Source organism: Pezoporus flaviventris, unplaced genomic scaffold, assembly GCF_033815535.1.
Source record: "Pezoporus flaviventris isolate CSIRO_AGI_PZ_B2104156 unplaced genomic scaffold, CSIRO_AGI_Pfla_v1 ptg000002l, whole genome shotgun sequence".
NCBI lineage: Eukaryota > Metazoa > Chordata > Aves > Psittaciformes > Psittacidae > Pezoporus > Pezoporus flaviventris.
In genome coordinates this window covers 90,764,702-90,785,282 of record NW_026892550.1, presented here as the reverse complement: position 1 = coordinate 90,785,282, position 20,581 = coordinate 90,764,702, and the positions used below count along the sequence as shown (strand labels likewise).

Below are 20,581 nucleotides of genomic sequence, written 5' to 3'. Positions count from 1 at the left end.
CCTGCTGCCCAGCTCTGTCCTCCAGCATCCCCCCAACAACACAGACTGCAAACAAGTGACTGCAATGCTTCTTATGGTGCCATCAGAGCCTGGGAGGTCTCTCCGGGTTATGTCAATATGAGAAGAGGCAAGAAAAATTTCTTCACCAAAAGGGTGGCCAGGGATTGGAACAGGCTTCCCAAGGAAGTGGTGGAACCGCAGTCCCTGGAAGAGTTCAAACACTGTTCAGATGAGGCCCTCAGTGACATGGTTTAGTGGTGGACTTGGAGGTGCTGTGGTAAAGGTTGGACTTGATCTTGAAGGTCTTTTCTAACCTGGTTGATTCTATGATAAAAAGAAACCACTCCTCAAGATGACTAAAATGCTTCTCTTCCAAATTTCAGCCAGGAGCTTTGCAGCCTGCTGGGCAAGGGGACAGAGGACTAATGAGCATGAGAGGGCTTCCAGATACCCCAATGGCTGCAGAAAAACGCCCAGCCTCGTGGGCAATGGTTCTGGAGGATCTTGGTGCCATGGGGACACATGTGATATCCCTCTTCATTCAGATGACAGGAAGGCCCCTTGATGTGGGCTAGGTCAGCAACCCTGCAGGTCATTCCTTCTGAACCCAAGCTGGGGATCAAATGTCCAGCTGGGATGTTCGGAGTTCAGGAGCCAGAACCCCAGTCTTGGACAGTGCAAGCCGGGATCTCCTGCAGTACCTCCTCCTGCATCACTGTAAGTACCAGGAGTGAAAATGCTGCCTAGCTGATTCCCTTCAGCAGAGCACAGAGCCCTTCTCAGGGGCAAGGGACTTCTTGCCAGACCCAGAAATATCTGGAAAAAGCAGACTTCCAGAGAAACCAGACAGGGGATGACTTAGAATCAAAGAAGTCTAAGGCAATGAAGAGGGTAGAAGAAAGTACTTCAAATAGCACATGGGAATTGCCCTTTGTAGGGTGGAATTGCACTCACTTCTCCAAGACTGTGAACTTTTACTCACTTTTTGCTGCTTCTGGATATCAGAATGCACATATACATGCACACACACACACACTCACATTCTAGACTATATTCTTCTTTTGATCTCTGACTGGACAGAAAATAGCCCTTTATCCAGCCAGGTGGAAAAGTGACCATGTAACAGTTCCTTGAAAGACATTACCAACTCTCTCGGGCCAGTTTGTTCCAGCATCTTTACATCCTTCAAGATTGCCATGATACATCACAACCAGAAGTGCAGCCACTGACCCTGATTAAAAGCATGGCAACATGTTTTTGTACTGAACAATACAGGATGCTTCTCCTTTGCTAAGCTTCTCTGCCACGAGCCTCCAGTCCCCAGATGTAGTCATCCATCAACAATCCCCTCCACCACATGTCTAACATATTAGGGACTGCTTTTGCTTTAAACAAATGTCCCCCAGAGTGAAGGAAGGAAAAACATGCAAAGAGCTTCTTGTACTTAGGTAAGGAAAGTACCCCTTGCAGATGCAATGATAAGGAGCAGCCAAAACCAGGTATTTGTTTGCAGCCAACCAGACCTACTGCAGACTGAGAAGTGACACTATCTTCTTGCAGCAGGCAGGTCAACGCAGTTTTTATCACCATGCCGCTTTTTGGTAACAAACTACCTTCATCCCTGATGCCTTCATTAATAAAAGGTCTAGAGCAGGGAGCAGAGCACCCACCTTCAACGGATTTATGCCCGCAGAAAGCTTGCACGCAATTCCCTGCTGATTACACTGAGCTGCCTTAGGTGGCCCAACATGGCCCTAGGTACAGGTGAGGCTTTATTGAAGTCTGACCTCTCATTGTGACAAAGAATATTTTGGACACAACTTGGGCTTCCATCTCAGATAGCTGTTGTGCATCCACCTGTGAAACCTGCCTCCTTGCAAAAGGTGAGACAACTGATCCGTCTAAAGCTTCCACTCCTGGGGGAAAATGAACATTTATATCCCTGCTCAAGTCCCAAGGCTTGGGAAAGGGAAGAAACGTTCTGCCACGTCTGCTGCTGTAAAATGGAAACAGACCAGGAGGGAGACAAGCAGTTCTCGACTGATCACAGCTTCTCTTACTCCTCTACCCAGAGCAAGCGCGGCTTCTCTTTCAGGAGATGAAAACGTTGCAAGAAATTAAGGCAATGGGTTTTTTAAAAAGGATCAGAAGAGAGGAGAAAAAGAGGAAGTACTGGAATGAAAGGCAGGAAGAAAGGGGAGGTAATTTACAAAGCCACATATTGGGAACCTCACTGCTGGAGTATGTGATTGTGCTGGGACAATCTGCTGGGAGACCTCCATGCTGTAGTTCAGATAAGAAACTGAACATTTGGCTTTTATCCGAACTGATCCTCAGCTTCATAGCCTTTGAGATCCTGCCAATCTCTCCCTCCCCCTGGATGTGTGTTTTTCCAGCGTAGAAGCTGATCTTGCCTTATGCGTTTGCAATGACAGGTTGTGTATCAACACCATGGAATGATGCAGTATCACATGGGACCACGGGTGCTTTTGTGTTCTGGTCTCTTATATTTTAGGGACTGAAGACAACTGCTAAGAAAAGCCTAAATTGAACCAATTTCAAGGTTCTACTTATTAAGCCTTTTCTATAAAAGTCACAAAATATATCAAGCTAACTGCATTTAAAATCCTCCAGCTGTCATTCCTCACACAGCTTATTTGAAAAGCCATTCCCTCCAAAGTTGTGGTATTTTTCTCCCCATCCCAGTGTTTGCATTTACAGAATTAATGATTGTTGAGGAGTTGATAGTTGGAAACACTCCCTCCATAATGGGGAACCATTAAAAGTTGGCGCTTGGCTTAGTGGAAATGAGTAGTGCTGTGGGTCTGCACAGAATGCAAATAAAAAATTACAAGCTGCAATGTTTCAAATTGACATCCTGATGCCTCACATTATTCTCCAGAAAAGCCTAGCCCTTCCTTTGATCTCAGGATTACAGGCAGACAGGGTCTTCTGTGCAGCTATCCAAAGAAACTGCTGCACTACAGTGGCAGTAGGCACAGACCTTAAAGTAAAACCTGAAGTATGCAGACACTCATTTGCAGACCTCTGCCAGCACAGTAGAGTGAGACTGTCATTTTGGGACATCTGTGGGTGAATCAGGACCCTGCAACCAAATAAGGGCACACTGCAAAGTCTGGTCTCTCTAAAATCCAGTTTGTCTCTGTAATAATTTCTCTTTTCATTCCCACCTGGTTAATCCCAGACAGTGCTCTTCAGTCTCATTCCCACTTGCAAGACAAGCAGGACAACACTTCTGTTCTTTATTAAATGAATTCTTGATGGCAACTTTTAAATTAAGTGCTGATTTGTTCCTCATAATTAATAAATTCTTCTGCAGCATAACACAGCTCTCCCCAACTTCAAATTACTTTGAAACTCCTGGAAAATTGTCTAACCACTGATGGCATTTATATATATATATATATATATATATATACACATACATATGTATTTACATACACACAGATAAAATACAACTTCAAGAATAAAATCCTGTGCTTTTTTAGCCCACAGATATTTCACTTTATACACCTTAATTTTTAAGATAGAGGATATAGAGTAGAAACATTATTGCTTTACTTGCAATGCTACCTAAGTACTGGAAGACCTATTAAATTAATTGTGCCCTTTCAAAACCAAGTGCTGGGTCTTCAGAAAGTAAGTATCTCTTAAAGTCCTGACATTTCAGTAGGGACACAGAACGCTGCACTTCTGGAAATGAGGGCCAAGATGGTCATACCGAAGGGAAGCAATTACAGCAAAGATTTGAAATGTGAAACGCTCAAGATTTCCCTTTTGAAATTCAATATATTTCTTCAATTAGATATTGAATAGGTGTGACTATAAAAAGCCTATGCAAATCTCCAAGTATTATACTCTCTGGTGAAAGAGCACGTTAAGGCCAGAGTCAACAGAAGGAGCTGCTCTGATGCAGGTTGTCACAGCTAATCATGTAGATCATCCCTCTGCTTTCTGTGTTGCAAGAAAGAATGCACCTACTGCTGTATGAAGAGGCAAGACTGCTGGAAACTGGGGTTTATGTACAAATTTGTGAAGCAATAGCAGGGAGTAATTTCTGTTTTGCAGATTCAGAATTCCTTTCCACACGAAAATCAAACACAAATATATTCTTGACTCCAGAACAGCCCTGGATCATGCTTTTATACATGTACATAATAATAAGGCAAAACAGACACTAAAAGCATACCCTGGCAATAAATACTTTAAGACTTCATTAGAAAACCAAAAGGTCACAACTGATACATGAAAAAGTCGAATTATCTAGGCTGACATTTCCAACTAATTTGAACTGACATTCGCATGAAAAATATGATTCTACTGCAAGAGGTGGTCTTACCTATAAGTTTAAATGTGCCCTTTAAGCATTAACGCTGAAAACAAAGCCCTGAAAAATATCTGCAGCCCTGCCAATTACAGTTCAGTATTTTATAGCAAAGCAACGTGAAGCAGACAATTAGCAGAAGATTTCAGCCCCTCATTAGCAAGCAGAACCTAAGAGTAAGAGGAAAAAAAAACCCCAACCGAACCCCGTCTGAGCTCTGAGGAGCAGATTACGGGCTCGATCCAGCTGTGATATATTCAGACACCCATTACCATGCAACCAGCTTATCCACGGATGTGAGCAAATAAATACCAGGAGCCGATTTTGCAACGCGCACGGCGATGAGCCCGAGCATCCATGCACCTCTCAAGGCAGAAAGAGAGCCCTCTGCCTGCCTGCTTGCTGTGACTAGAGACACGCTTTGCACAAAGCAGCTGATTTTTTTGTGTGGACTTACTTTAACTGTCGAGGTTCGCAGTCAACTCCCGGCAGTAAGAGCCTCGCTGCCTGCCGTACGTCATCGCTGTCCACCGAGAAACTGCGACGGTGTCCTGCATGAGCCACAGCAACCCGTATCCATTCCATCAGGGGAGGCAGCACAATGAACGGCCTGGGAAAGCACACAGACATGAGTACTACAGTACCCTAGCATCAAAAGAACAGGTATATGTAAAGAGAGCAGCGGAGTGAGTGTGTGTGCATGTGTGTGAGAATATATATATATATATACAGAGAGACAGCGAAAGAAACAAGCGAACTGAAAGCATGGGAGAGCAAACCAGCTCAGCAAATTTCAAGCAGGTCTAAATCAAAATGTCTCACCCTGTCTCAGAAGCTGGATTATTTGAAGAGGGAAATTTATGAGCCACATTCATTTATGGCACTCCTATGAGATCAGTGCACCTGCTTGGCAAGCCCTCCCTTCACCCCATCCTGCACTCAGTGTATCCCAAAAAGAGAGCACAAGACCATGCCCTGCTCTAGCTGATGGGCCAGGCAGCGTACACTCCCCTGCCACTTTGCAATAGGGGCAGGAGAACAAAGATGGGTAGAGAGATAGAATGCCCCACCCTGAAATGCCAGGGATAGAGAGGTGATGCCCCAGTAAGTCTCCAGCTTGTGCACCTCATGCTCAGCACTGAAAGCAGGGACCTTTGCAGCTGTGCTGTGGAAGTTACCTGCAAGCAGCGTCAGAAATTAGAATGGTTTGTTTCACTTTAAGCGGCATCAAACTGCTATACCTCTGGGTACCAACTGTTCTGACACTTGAGCAAAAATACACAGAACTGCCCCCAGAGTGGGTGGCGGGAGTGAGCCACAGCCGCCACTTGAGCAAAGCGTGGATGCTATCAAAGATGTGGTCCTTCACAAGTCTTAGACAGCCCTGCATCCTAGCAAGAGCTGCCCAAGCCTTAGATAAAACGCACAACATACAGTTTGTTTCATGTATGCCAAAAACTATTTGGGGACCAAGAGCAAAAAGCCAAACCTTAAACAAAAACTAGCCCTAGCTTGCAGATAAAATAAATGAAAACATCTGCAGCTGAACACCTTGGAAGGTCACTGCCTGCTAGATCAAGGTGGATAAAATCCCCAGAGCAATGAAGGCTGTAGCTACTGCCCTTCTGCCCTCAACAGGGTTTTTATCTGCTTTAACACCCAGCTGGGGTGTCCAAAATGGGTGTCTCCTCCACAGCTGTACACAGGAGACAAAGTCTGTGTGGGGCAGGGATGCAGGAAGGTTTAAAGGAGAAACCCCTCTTTATAACAATATACTATAAAATTCTAAAAATTGTAAAATCATTAAAAATCAGTATTTCTGTCCAAGAGTTACTTGAAAACTGTGCTGAAAGTCCTGTGATTAGAAAGGACTGCTGAAAACTACAGGGACACAATGAGACTGTTTCATCCACCCTGTAAAGTAAATACCATGGCTACACTGGTATTTTAACACACTGATAGAACATTGACAACAACAAAAAGATATGAAACTAGTAAATGACTACTGTCCTCAAGGAATGTCTGCAATTAACCTGCTCTTACCTTCTTCTGAATCTTTTTCTTTTGCCTCATTCCCTATGTGGCTTCCTTTCCCCATCCTCTTTAACTGCATATTCCTTCTGTTTATTAGCTCAGTATATCATTCTAATATTGGAAATGTTCTTATTAGTGCAGCACCATTCCCTGCTTTTGCTCCCTTCCCTTCTCCTGCTCCTTTTCGTTCAATATTGCTTTCCCTTTTTCACCTTTCCTTCTGCAGTCCTTTTTCATAGAAAAAGGGGAAAAAAAAAGTGTGGATTAGGTGCCCAGTAGGCAAATACTTTACATTTTAAATATATAACTTTACCAGAAAAGGAGAAAAGTTATTTAAGAAGATGTTAATTCTGGAATATCATTTTCCTATTTATAGCTCTTTATGCCATTTATTTCTCTTCTGAAGGCTCGATTTTACACAGCTCTGATATTAATACTCTTGAGGAGGGATATTTCAGAAGTGCCAGAGGATAGTGAAGCCCTGAGGCCACTAACTTTCCCTAGGATGCCTGGCCCCCAGATCTCATGGGAGCTTAAATGAGCAACCTCTTTCTGAAATATGACATTTTTAGCCAACTTGCCACTTTCATCATTATTCTATCCATCACCTCAAGACCAGGCTGCATTTCCTTCCAAGGCTTTTTGCTCTCCCCAGATCTGCCATGACCACATAAGGAGGTAGATAAGGACAGAGCATCTTCCCCCACAGTTCTGTGAAACGACTTCTATAACCCACCTAATTTGTCGTGATGATAGCAGCAGTCAGAGGAGGGAGAAGCAGGGGTGTATCTGCTCCTGGAAGACGACCTGCTTCCTAGGTCACCTGTGACATGTGTTGTGAGAGCAGAAGTGACACTCTCTCAGCGTTAAGTAGCTGGGGACAAGTGATCGGTGGGAGTTGTTTTCATCACTTGCTGAGCAAACAGCGGAAAGGGAGCTGCAAATCACACTGGAAGTGTAAAAATGCATATAGCTACCTACAGAACCTGGTGCAAGGAAAGGGAAATTCAATTCTAGGTTATGGTTTGCAAGAGCAAACATGGTCTGGACCAGAGAAATTAAGATAGGCTTGTACGGAACCTTTCTATAACATGTGCTGGGTGAAGGGAAAAGCAGAAGGCTATGGCTGAACCGGGGTCTTAGGTTGGGGATCATGCTTCCTCCTCCTCTTGTGCAGGTCAGAAGCTCACCCAGCACAAAATCTGCCCTCACCACAGTGAGGAGCAGAGCAAATAAATTATTCACAGGAACTGTGATAAATGCACTATAAAACTGCATTTTTTTTTCCTTTCCTCATCTTGCAAACTTCAACAGAGAAATGGAAACGAATGTAGCTGTTTGGTGCAGTAAGTCCCTAAAGGGAAGAGAATCAGTGTTCTGAAGAGGCAGGGGAATTTTTTCTAAAGGCCAATTTCAGCCCCTACATGAGGATGTGAGGTTTGTTCACAATACCTACCTTTTTCCAAAGGGAAAAGAAAAATCCCAACTGCATATCTGAGCATGTCAGGGAATTTGTATTATGAGAAGAGAACCAAATATGGCTGAGTGCAATAGGTTAAAAATACCCTCCAAGAGTCTATGCACCACGTGAAGGGGATTTTTTCTTTTTTAAATACTGTTTGTGTGCCAAAGAAGAAAAAGGAACACAAAGCTATAGGGGTGTGATAACCCACAGGACAATGTGACATCAGCAAGAAACATTTCACTTTTCAAATGACACTGTGTGAAAATGGGTTAGGCTAATGCATTGCATCAATACACTGATTTATCTCTGGTACAAAGGCAGACAACAACCAGAAGAGTTTGGTACTTTCATGTTCCAGAGCAGACACACAGCAGATAAGTCACCAGTTACGTGCTTTGGAAGTGCATATCTTAATTAAATTAACCTAACCATGGTAAGAACGTGCTGGGCTTGACTGCCTGAAGGAAGTCAGGAGCAGCACAACTGCTGCAGAAGCACCTTACCAGGGTGTGAGTCAGTGAGCCTCTAGCCCATCTCTATACCTGCACTTAACTTTAAACTCATGCTCCCATCCTCTTTAATTTACTGAGGTTCAAAGTTAAGCATGAGCTGAAGTAATATCCCAAAAAAAGATGGGTTTTGGCACTGGCTTGTTTTCCTGAGCTGTCATCTAACGGGAAAAACATGCCAGATCAGGATGCAGGAGAGATCTCTGCACAGAGCAATCTCCATCCCACACAAAAGAGCTGGGAAGCGGAGGAAGGATGGGGGAGGCAAGCAAAAAGCAGATTCCAAAGGGTTGGTCCCTTACGGGTGTTATCTCCCCAGTCCTCAGCAAGGGGACAGACAGCTCCTCTTGAAGCATGCCCTACCCAGGTCCCTACTTGAAAAGAATTATGAATGCTCCACAAACCCTCACATCCCTGGTTCCTCTCTTCACACAGCATTCCTTCCTGTTCCTTCCTGCTGCCCAGTGCCCCTCTTGCATCTATTTTGGGATAGCTTAGGGAGCCAGGAGTTCCTGTGTTGTGCAGATCTGCAGACAATACCCAGCTGGCACCCTGCACAAGGGACAGCTGCTTGCCTGACTCCCCAGTCCAGTCTATCACATGTCCTTCTGTCCTTCTCCACATCACCCTCACATGTGGCAGGTCCACACTGGCTCTCACCCATGCCTCTCTCTGGCACCCTCCTTTCAGTGGGGTTGACAACCCCTTCCTGCCCAACTGGACATCAAACCTGTATCTTGTCTTTCTCAGGGCCGATGTCTCTGGGGCACTTCTAAACACAAAATGGTTCATCAGGAATGCAGATGTTACGGGGGAAATGTAGAGGCACTCCACATTGCTCTTCTTCTGATACCAAAGCCTTGCCCCACCACACACACACATGCTTATGCATATATTAAATCAGCTTTTACAGAGAGGACCAGCTTGATGGTCTGCATCATGACAGAAATGGAGAAACTCCTGAGGGCTAATCCTACTCAGCTGTGAATTCCCACAGCTGCCTTCTGCTGTCCACCCCTCAGTTTCACCAGCTGTGGACACAGCTATAGAGATCTGACTTTGCTCTACCTTAAACATGTTCTATACAGTTCAATTACGACAATTGCTTCAGAGATTTCTATTTGCAGAATCCTTTAGCTATTGCTGTGGTGAGTCTTGAGTTTCTCCAATCACTCCAGCCAAGGAGTGGTGACTGCAAACCTTCATGGCAATGGTAGCCAAAGCACTGCATGCAGGTCACTGCTGTGTACAACTGCAAAAACGAACAAGAATTAACGGTGCTCCTGAGAAACGCAAGACTGTACTTTTACAAGAAAAAGCCTATCTAAACAAAGGCAGAGAGATGTTTCTGCTTGCAGATATGAGTCAGCAACTTTAACATCATAAAAAGATTTCATTGGTTTGATTAGTTATGTTTTCATGAATGGTTTTTAAAGAAAATTCCAATATAGAAATTGAAAAGCATCCTCAGTTCCGACAGTTTTGATTTAGAGCACATGATGAAACCATATATGCAATTCTAGTCCGCTTTTAGTGTTATTGGAGGATAGAAAAGCATGTTTTTTCCAATGTTTATCATACATTTCAGATGGGTTTCTGGGCTGCAAAACTCCTGGTTTATATTTACAACATAAGCTACTTGTCTTCAGAGAGAGCAATTATTTTCTGATGCCTTCAAAAAGCTTCCAGTCTCAATCCCACCCAGGGACCCAGCGGTGCCAACTGGAGCACCACCCAAGTCCATGCAGCTATCCCTAGGCAGCTCCTCTGCTGCCCCAGAAACAAAGCTAAGGGTAACCCAAGTAGAAGACCTTTGAAAAAGCCAATTCTACATTCTGTTCAGGCCAAAGGAACAAATCTCATTGCTCTTGCACAACCCTTGATGAGACTTGCCTAGGCAGGGGGAGTTGCTTTTCTGTACCAAGACAACTAGATGATCATTAAGGTCCTTTCCAAACCAAACCATTCTATGATTCTACAAGACATCAGTGCTCCAGAGTCTTCACAAGGCAATCTGCAAGTCATGGGTTTTAAACTTGCATCCAGCATTTGAATGCACCATTGCTATTGCCTCTCCTGCGTTAAAAATATTAATGACCGAAGTTTGAAATACAACCGAGTCGAAGTGATGACTCAGCCAGCAACCACAACAGGGAAATATTTCACAGCCAGTTTTGACATCAGATTTGACAGGGCTGGTTGTGGCATAAATTCCTGAAGAGACGCCAGCGTTGGGAGCATGGCGCAGAACGGCCCCAGTAATGGGCTGTTGTTGCAGTGCTGCAGGCAATTTCTCTATTTAAAATATCCTCTAGCCATCCCATGGACAGCATAAGTCTATAGATGTAGAATACAGTCATAGCCCAGAAAGGGTATATGGCATCTGACAGTCGAGCTATGAATACTTGCCTGAATTATTTCTCATAACATGTGCTATCTCATATGCTGCAAGCAGCTGCCAACACCATTTCTGAAGGGATCATTAAAGAGTGGTAAGTTTGATACTTAGGAAGCAAACCTAGAGGATTTATGTAAAGATGGATCTGGGATTTCTTTTCAGTAGTTCCCATTCATATCAACTCCAGTGTAACTCTGAGTTCAGCGAAGTCACGGTTTTACCATGTGAAATTTTCCATTAGACGGTGGATAAAAATATATAGGGTTATATGGGACTATGCCATACTGACACATCAAGCAGCATACCCCTTCTTCAGGTATAGGCTGCTAGGTTCATTCAGGTTTCATAGCAGGATTTCCACATTCCCAGTGCTAGTGCTTTACCTGTTCTTCATCAGCACTCCCCATCATTCCCTCCACTCTCTGTGGGCCTTTGTTGGAGACTGCCCTATCCATGGAGTTTGTACCACATAATAATTTAAATCAAAGACACGTTTTCCTAGTTACCTTCTTACTGAAATTGTTCTATGGGTATAATCTGTACTACAGACATGTACCAGTTATGAAGATGCTTTGAAAGGGTTCAAGTTATTTTATAGTAGTGGAGCACTCCTCACATTAATTAACCAGGTACACTAATAAGTATCCAAAGCACGAACCAAAATTCAGACAATAACCCCAAACCTTTCTGTTAATCATCAGTGACTACACGCTGTAATTTGCATGTGTGCATGCGTAAGGGACATGCATATTTTTGTGTGTGTCCACATGGAAGGCAGGCACGAAAATAAAAAGCAAGCAATTGCCGATGGGAGTTTCCAAAGGGATTGCTCCACATACAGGGAAAAGTAGTGAGGGAGAAGTGAAACAAAGGTTAGAACCAGACACATCCCCATCAACTCAATGAAGATTTGAGGAGAAAAGCTAAAAGCTGTGGGGTGGTATAGAGAGCTAATGCTCCCCCAAAGCAGAGCGGCAGAGGAAGCACTGGAGTAGTACAGGGAGTTAATGCTCCTCCAAGGTGGAGCAGCAGAGGAAGCGGTGGAGAAGGAACTTTGCTGCCTGTGTGCAGAATTAATGAGTGGTTCTGGACCGGCTGAGCTGCTGAGCTGCTGCTTCTCAATGAGTTGTTAATGGGGAACATGGAGAGTTAGGAAGTAATGAGGACTCTGTCAATATAGCTGTGGATAGAAGTGGGTAAGGAACCACTTACAGAAAAAAACATCACACAAATCTGCAGCTACAGATTTGCGCTTTCCGGTCCTTAAGAAATTACTTGCCATAATTTTGGAAGTGTTATAGAGGCTGAGAAGCAAAACACAACCACGAGACAGATCCTTTTATTAAACCAGAAGCAGCAAGCAAGAAAGATATCTTGGCAAAAGTGGTTTCATCTACAATTCCTTTATTTCTAATTCCAGGGAAAACGAATAAAGAAAACAGCTGCCTGCATGCGGAGGGAGCAGTGCTTTTGCATGCAATACCTGGCACAAAGAGAAATGCCTCCATCATGTCATGCCTGGAAAGGAGAACCCCACAAACAAGTCTACCCCACATGCTCCCTGTACCTTCATGCCTGCTAAAATAGCTGTCTACATTCCCCACAGACTGGTCCAAACCCCTGCCTGTAACTCCATGCTACCAGAATAGCTGTCTACATGGTACCTGGGGCCATTAGATAACCCACCCCAGCAGGACTACCTTGTGTTGGTGCTTCACACAGCCAAAAAATCAGTGTTTCTTACAAAGTGACCAGATTGAAAGAAGAATATAAATTTGGGGTAGCAGGGTGTCACATATCCATCTTATGGTTGAGTTTCTTGGCGCTTAGGAAGTGGGGAATATTTTCCAGGTTTTCTGAGCAATCCTGGCCACTTTCCACCACCTTCACCTCCCACGGAAGGAGCCATCCCCCCCACCCCCCCAAGCAAGAGCTTCAGTGTATAATCATTTTTCCCTTTTATTTTATGTAAAGACAAACACTATTAAAAATACACTGCAATCTCATTTCTTTACCTCCATGAAGAGCAAATACAAAGAAACACTCCCTAGAAAAAAAAAGAGCCAGATTTATTCAAATGAAAACATCCCATTTATGTGTCCCCCAAGACTTTGGAGGAGGTACCACTCTCTGTGCTGGAAAGTGCTAAGCCAGACGGGACCGCCGCCACACCAGTTTCCCTCCCATATCCAGCCTCCACAGAAGAACATGCAGAGCCTTTGCAGCCTCTTAAGTCAACCTGGTTCAAAACTGCAGTCCAGGTGGGCTGGAAATGGGTGGGAAAGACAGGAACAGCTCTTATGGAGCCAGCCAAGCCCTGCAAGCAGCGGGAAAGCTCTCTGGCTGCATCCCACAACACTCTCAACCCTGGGCCTGCATGGTCAGAGAGGAGGGAGCCAAGACAGCAGCCAGTTTGGCTTCATATAAGCCACGAACAATCCCCATTTCATGGGAATACTGCCTACAATCAGATCTATGTATTCCTGGCTTCTCTGCACCAGCAGGGATACAGAGAGGCCAAGGGTGGGGAAAGATGCCTGGACCTCCTTGCTTCCTTCTGGGCTTCTTTCAACATAAAACCAATTGACACAGCTGGAGAAGAAGGGACAGAATACAACGTATAGCTATAGCACAAAGCTGGCAAATATTCTGCATATGAAAAAGTCATGTTTAACAAACCCACTTCCCTGCAACACACAAAAACTATCACGGAAACCAAAACCATCATAAATAAGTAATGGACCACAAAGCATGCTTGCATGTAAAAAAAAAAAAAAATGATGGGAAAAGGTTAGGAATGCTCCTCACAGCACTAAAGAGAAGTCAGCTTCACCACTCTCCTTTCTGCAGCACAGTATGGTTACATCCATCTGGTGAAGCTCCAGAGCACAACCCCATGGAAATATCCAGGCTCATGCTTAACCCTGCATCACCCCCATTCCAGCACTAAGTACTAACGCATGCTTGATTAGGCAACAGGAGACATATCCGCTCCTTCCAAAAGTGACCACAAGCTCTTGGCAATAACACTGAGTACTTGCTATGGCCCTAACCGCACACCGCAGTTGTTCACTGCCCTGCCAAAGGAAGATGTCTTGCCAGATGGAGTATTCAAAATAAAGCAAAGAAGAACAATCACTTTAAATAGTCACCGGTTCAACTGCTCTAACCAAGAGAACATGCATAAAGGTGACCTCAGAGAAAGGAAAACCCATTAAAGCAAATGTTAAAAGTGATTTTTCAAATATTCCCCTGCCCTTTTCACTTTTCACAGAGAAATCTGCCGAAATCTTACAAAACCAGAGCCTCAGCCCTATTCACTTTTATATATATTCCCACTGGTCCCAGTGGCATTTCTCCCATGGATGGGGACTATAGATCAAATGAGGGCATTTTCTAATTTTGGTTATCTTTTGTGCATACTGACCACTCTTGGACACAAATTTTTGCCTTCTGCAATAACAACGCTGTATGACAAACCATGAAATTAAAATTAATCTGGAAAAAAGAGAGAATTCTGGATTCTTTCATACTTTGGGAACAATAGAGCAAAAAGCAACAAACATGCCCACAGAGCGACCCAAACTTGAAAAGAAACAAAATGCCATCCAAAGGCAAATGGCAGAATTCCCAGTAACATTATTAATGCCAGAATTTCATCTTGTATGCTTTTCTGTGAATCATTACAAAAGTATTTCCATGAAGATATCATATTATATACCATTTACAATTACACATATGATGAGATTCTCAAATGCTGTTTTTGAGATGCAGACCTCATACTGAAACAATAAGCAAACCCTATATGTGCAGTTCTCAGGGCATACATGCAGATGACAGTTTGGCACACATGTATAGTGCAATATATGTACTGGGATGTAAATCTAGAGCCCAGTTTGAAAAAACAGCTTGCATCTGCATCACCATGATACCCATTCTCAAAATGCATACCCAGCACTCTCCAAGCACCTGCTGGTCCTCTTGTCTCAGTACTGGGGAAGCCTGGTTTAGAGCTGGGGAGGAGCATGGCAGGGAAATAGCATAGCATTGGTGTAGCTGTGGGCAACCTAATCTAGTTGAAGATGTCCCTGCTCACTGCAGGGGGGTTGGACTAAATGAGTTTTGAAGGTTCCTTCCTACCCAAAGTATTCTGTGATTCTGTGCCTCAGCACACAAGTGGAGGCTTCCATCAGTAGAGGGCTTGCTGGGCTTCTGACAGGAGATGGCTTTATTTTCCTGGCCAGCAGGCTGTCCTGGTTGCTTTCTACAGCACTTGGGTGAAGAGCTGCCCTGTGCTGGGCACCTTGTCTGCCTGCCGGTGTTGGTAACCCCATCACTGGCTTCAGTGGTATATTGTTCTCACCTTACAGCAAACTCTGAGACCAATGAGGCCTCAAGCATGTCTCAACATCCCTGGCCATCCCTGGAGCGGGGACAACAGTAGCACAACCGGAGCCTGCCACATCACCGGCCACGGCATTCCCCAGGTTACTCCTGTGCCTGGGTACTCGGCATGGCTGGAGCCCAGCATCTTTTAACAACCTCTCCTTTCCACACACTACTCTATTCATTTTCCACTTCCCCAGTCACAGCTGTTGAGCCCTATTAACGCATAGAAGAAACACATTTAAACCCAAACCTGCTAGGCCAGAAATAGAAGTTCTCATTTTCTTTTCCAAAACACAGAATAGCTGAGCAACAACAAAAGGAAAAGGAAATCTCTCCCGAGTGCACATCTGGAACCAATTTGCTGTATGTAGCCACTGGGTGTCACTTTCGATATATATTGGTTCAGCCACGCAGCGCTTTGGTGAGAGAAACAGATTTCAAAGAGGTGATCCTAAACCAAACCAGACCACTCCGCAGCCTCTCACACGCCAGCTGTAATTAGCAATTACCTAGCCAAGTTGATTTATTAACAAAAGGTCTTCACCACGACATTAAGTGCTCTTACCTCTCAGTCTGCAGCGTGACTTTTGACGGCTCCACATTAGGGTTTTCCCACTCCATCTGTGGACAGTGCATGAAGTAGCAGAGGGTGTACAGAGCCTCTGGCTCCCAATAGAAGGAACCCTGCTTCTGGTGCATTGGTGTCCCGTTCCCATGCTGCTTGGCGTTGAGAGGCTGGAGGTGGTGCATCGCTCGAGACACCAGGTCGCCTGGAAAGAAGCAGAAGCTGGGTGAATGCCAGGCTTTTCAGCTTCCTCTCCCCTGAGTTTTCAAACCAAAAGACACGCTGGGTTGGTTTTCCCTTCTGTTTAACCTCACATTTGCAAATGGTAAAGGGTAGGACTGGATCCGGTGCATTGCTCATCACCAGGCTGGCCTTCACCTGGTGGTTTACATGGTGTGGTGTGACATACCCAAGCTGCCAGTAAGCTCCCAAAGGCTTGCAGAAGATGGTTCCCCGCAAACAGGATGTGTACGCAATGCCATCTCAGCACTCCAGAAGAGATGGTACGCCAGGGTGTGCGACACAGCTACCTCACCCCACAGCCCCCCAAAAATGACCAGTGAGAACAATGCAGAGTGGCACCAAAAGCTGCATGCTCCTGGTTAGAGAGTGGCAGGGAAATCCAGCCCCTTGAAAGAAGGAAGGAGGCAGTCAAGTAACGCACTAAGCACTAAGGAAGAGTGCAAAGGGACATGTGGGTGAAAAAAAAAAGGGGGAAAAATTCCTAAAAGACTGCATCAGAAACATGCAACCAAAACTACAATTTGAAAGCACAGGAAAACTTCACGTTAGCAAAAGAGCAAGACCTGTGAAGTAGGCTCACCCAGCCCCTAAGGTTTCCAGAGCACAGAAAATGGGATTGAGTGCGCCCTCAGCAAGTTTGCCGATGACACCAAGCTGTGTGGTTCAGTTCATACGCTGGAGGGAAGGAATGCCATCCAGAGGGACCTCGACACACTTGTGAGGTGGGCTGATACCAACCTCATGAAGTTTAACCATGCCAAGTGCAAGGTCCTACACCTGGGTCGGAGCAATCCCAGGCACAGCTACAGGTTGGGCAGAGAAGAGATTCAGAGCAGCCCTGCGGAGAAGGACTTCGGGGTGTCGGTTGATGAGAAAATGAACATGGGCCGGCTTCAGTGTGCGCTTGCAGCCCAGAAAGCCAACTGTATCCTGGGCTGCATCAAAAGGAGTGTGACCAGCAGGTCCAAGGAGGTGATCCTGCCCCTCTGCTCTTGTGAGACCTCACCTGGAATATTGTGTACAGTTCTGGTGTCCTCAACATAAAAAGGACATGGAACTGTTGGAACAAGTCCAGAGGAGGGCCATGAGGATGATCAGGGGACTGGAGCACCTCCTGTATGAAGACAGGCTGAGGAAGTTGGGGCTGTTCAGCCTGGAGAAGAGAAGGCTGCGTGGAGACCCCATAGCAACCTTCCAGTATCTGAAGGGGGCCTATAAGGATGCTGGGGACTCTTCATGAGGGTCTGTAGTGGTAGGACAAGGGTAATGGGTTTAAACTGAAAGAGGAGAAGTTCAAGTTAGATATTAGGAAGAAGTTTTTTACTGTGAGGGTGGTGAAGCACTGGAATGGGTTGCCCAGGGAAGCTGTGAACGTGGCATCCCTGGCAGGGTTCAAGGCCAGGCTGGACAGAGCCTTGAGAAACCTGGTCTAGTGTGAGGTGTCCCTGCCCATGGCAGGGGGGTTGGAACTGGATGATCTTAAGCATTCTCTCCAACCAAAACCATTCTGTGATTCTATGATTCTAAAATGGCCCTAGAGAATGATGCTTGTTGTCTCCCCTCCACTGAAGTGGTTCCGGGTGCTTCCTCGCAGGGTGGGTATGGGAAACCACAGACAGTATGGGGACCAGGATCAGTAAAGCCAGCAAGTGAGATGAGCAGGCAAATATATATGGGAAAGCAGCAGTGAAGTCTCTTAGCACAGTACTGATGGTAACTAATTAACTAAAGTGCCTCCCTCCAAGGCAGTGAATTTTACCTCTGTTGACTAGTGACCACTCTATCAAAGGTAAGGAAACAATTGCGGTTATAAACTGTCTTTTTTCACACTTTCAGATCACTCTGAGAGTGCTTTAGGGGAAAATAATGATCTCAGATCAAATCAGATGGTTTGTTTTAAATGAAAACCTGAGCAAGAGCCCTTTGGGTCATTCTTAAGCTATACAAAAGCGAGTGATGGGGAAAAGAGGACATAATTTTCCAGTGTTAAGAAGAAGTCACACACTTTCTCTTATTTGCTTTTCCCAGGTGACCACTGAGCAGTGAAACTTGGAAGAAAAAGTTAAAAATGTACACCGAGGTAGGAACATAAAACCAAATCTGGGGGAAAAAAAAATAAAAGCTCAATAATGAACTCCTGGGCAAACTTACAGAGGAATGACTGCGCGCAAGGCAGAGCTACAGGTTTTTCTGCAAAGCCCCATCCCTGCGAACACACCACAGCACATATCACCCCTCTCTAACCTGACTGACGCAGAAAATGATGATGCTGCTGTGATAATGTGCACCAGAGAGAATAGAAATGTCTTGTTGAAAAATGCTCAGCCCAGTCCTCGAAAATCACAGCCTTAAAACCATGGAGAGAAGAAAACCGCTGGCATGAGAAAACTGCCGAGTCCATGATTTTAGGGGTTTAACACAATTTTTTGCTGCACTCTGCAATATTCTTCTGATTCAAAGCTTTCATTTAAAAATAGTTTCTGTCTTTTCTTTCTGCCAGGAAATTGTCATGATAGAACCAATCTTGTATCCCTGCATTCTCATAATTTCCAGGAGAAGCTGTGCATGCAGAAAGCCTGAAGGATCAGATCTGCAGCAGAAGCAGATGTGCCTCAGAGGTGACTCCTTGGTCTTGCCCCAGATTAACTGCAGACACCTCGAAGCAGCAGGAGAGTTCCGGATCCCCTTCCCTCAGCCCACTCTGTCACAGCAGATGTGCACTGCCAAGACTAGCACTGGCCAATCTAACTGCCAGCAACACTGCTGACAACAAAAGTAAATTCCTCTCTTTTTCTCCAAAAGGCAAAACAACGGCATAGAAGCGCTGGCTGCAAGATCCAGCTTTAACAATAATTGCAAAAGCAAAGAAAAAGGAGCTGCACTAAATTCAGACTCTTCAGACCCAAACCACTACAGCATTAAAGCGTGTTGTTGAAATTAAGCACCTGACTAGTCTCATTTCAGTGGATTGAGACAGAGGCACCTCTGACTCCTGTACTGAACAATGAATAAAAATCAGGATGCCATTTAGGCCCAGATACAGGCAGCAGCATTACTTCATCTTCATTCTTCCCCAAGCACTTCCCCAGTGCAACTTCAGTGACACATCCAGCATCAGAGGAAGCTGCACAGTGAGTAGGGAGGGAAAGCATCAGCAAGAATGACGTTGGCAGGGCAGGCAGCTCAGCAGCACTGCTGATGCAAGGCTAGAGGAACTCAAGCCTCTCTCAAATCAGTAGCAAAGCTCCCATCCGTTTCAGTACGACCAGGAGTTCACCCTTTTATGCTGTGTTTCCTCAACTGCTTCTTAAAAAACCCAAACCGATTCATGCCATTAAAGCTGTATTAATGCCTTTCATGTTTAAACCTCATTTAATCACATTATACCAAGAACCGATTGGCTTAGATCTTGCTTTTGCCTTTCTTATATTATCTCTGGTTACATTTCAAATAGTATCTATATTAACAATTATTATAACATTCCTCTATCAGAGATAATTCAAAGCTTAAATAATGAATACCTATAAAGCACTGAACTTCACAGGGGGCTGGCTGTAAGTAAGCATAAAAGGCTGCATTATGACCTTGGTACCCAACAGGCAGATGACTGGAAGCAGGATGGGAATGATTGCTCTCTATTTTATTCCACAGTGTAACCTCGGACAATTCACTGCATGCCCTGGTGCCCTTTTCCTCCTCCAGTTATGGTGCACATTCTTCAGAGCAAAAACTGTGCACCAGGATCAGTGCCAAGAACAGATGAGGAAGCTGACAGACACACGCACACACTGTATGGCAGTATTTATTCATACTCTGTAAAATGTAGTATAGTGTCAACATCTGCTTTGAGATGCACGTGTACTGTTTTCAATCCCTACCACATTTGCTGCTTCTATTCTTCCTTGCTAATATGTTTTTTCTTCTCCATTTTCTTCCAAAGAATATACCAAGAGTTGAAACACTCTTTGATCATGGCCAGTGCACCCCAAAGCCCATGGATGTGAAACCATCTCCATGACGGGACTCACTGGTCTGGTCTCCAGCAGTCAGCCACAGGTCTCATCTGGGAAGCCCAATCTATACAAGTTCTCATTGCCAGCTGTAAAAGCTATGGTATATCTGAACAGAAAGGGCAACCTTGAATTTGTAGCTAAGCACAGAAAGGCAAGCCCCCTCCATCAGTTTGTGTCAGCCATCTCCGCTCTTCAGAGATGTGGTCAGTACAGCAATGCTCTGCAAGGGAAGGTTACTCGTTCACAGCATTGCTGGTTCTTCTGCACCTGAAAATGTCTCAACTGTATCAACTAAGTGCATCTGAAAGGCCAATAAATTACTGAGTGCATCATTACAAAAACCCCCAGAAAACATAAAAAATCCCAGTTGATCTTTTAACTCCATGGACCTGGCTCCTGAGGGCTGTGGGATCACACAAGGGTCTCGGTGGGGATCCCTGCCTCACTGCCCCCTGGCTTATTCACACTCTTCTACCACCGCCTGCAACCCATCTGAAGAACAAACCGAGGAGCTGATCTGCCTGACGAAAGGCCTTGCCAATTTTATTTTGTTTTTAATTTAAGCCAAATAAACACTTCCGTAATGTATGCAACACAAGCCAACGCACAAACTGCTCTGC

General features: G+C 44.8%; 1 protein-coding gene across 3 annotated transcripts in view; it reads right to left on the bottom strand.

Annotated features, from left to right (window-relative positions):
* ABTB3 (ankyrin repeat and BTB domain containing 3) overlaps positions 1-20,581 on the bottom strand; it is a 170,672-nt gene that overhangs the window by 43,233 nt on the left and 106,858 nt on the right. For all 3 annotated transcript variants that reach the window (XM_061445066.1, XM_061445067.1, XM_061445068.1), the window contains exons 3-4: positions 15,706-15,910; positions 4,803-4,955 (exon numbers count right to left, since the gene is read on the bottom strand). In XM_061445066.1, the coding sequence (XP_061301050.1) occupies positions 4,803-4,955; positions 15,706-15,910 (358 nt within the window). The remainder of the gene's footprint in view (positions 1-4,802; positions 4,956-15,705; positions 15,911-20,581) is intronic.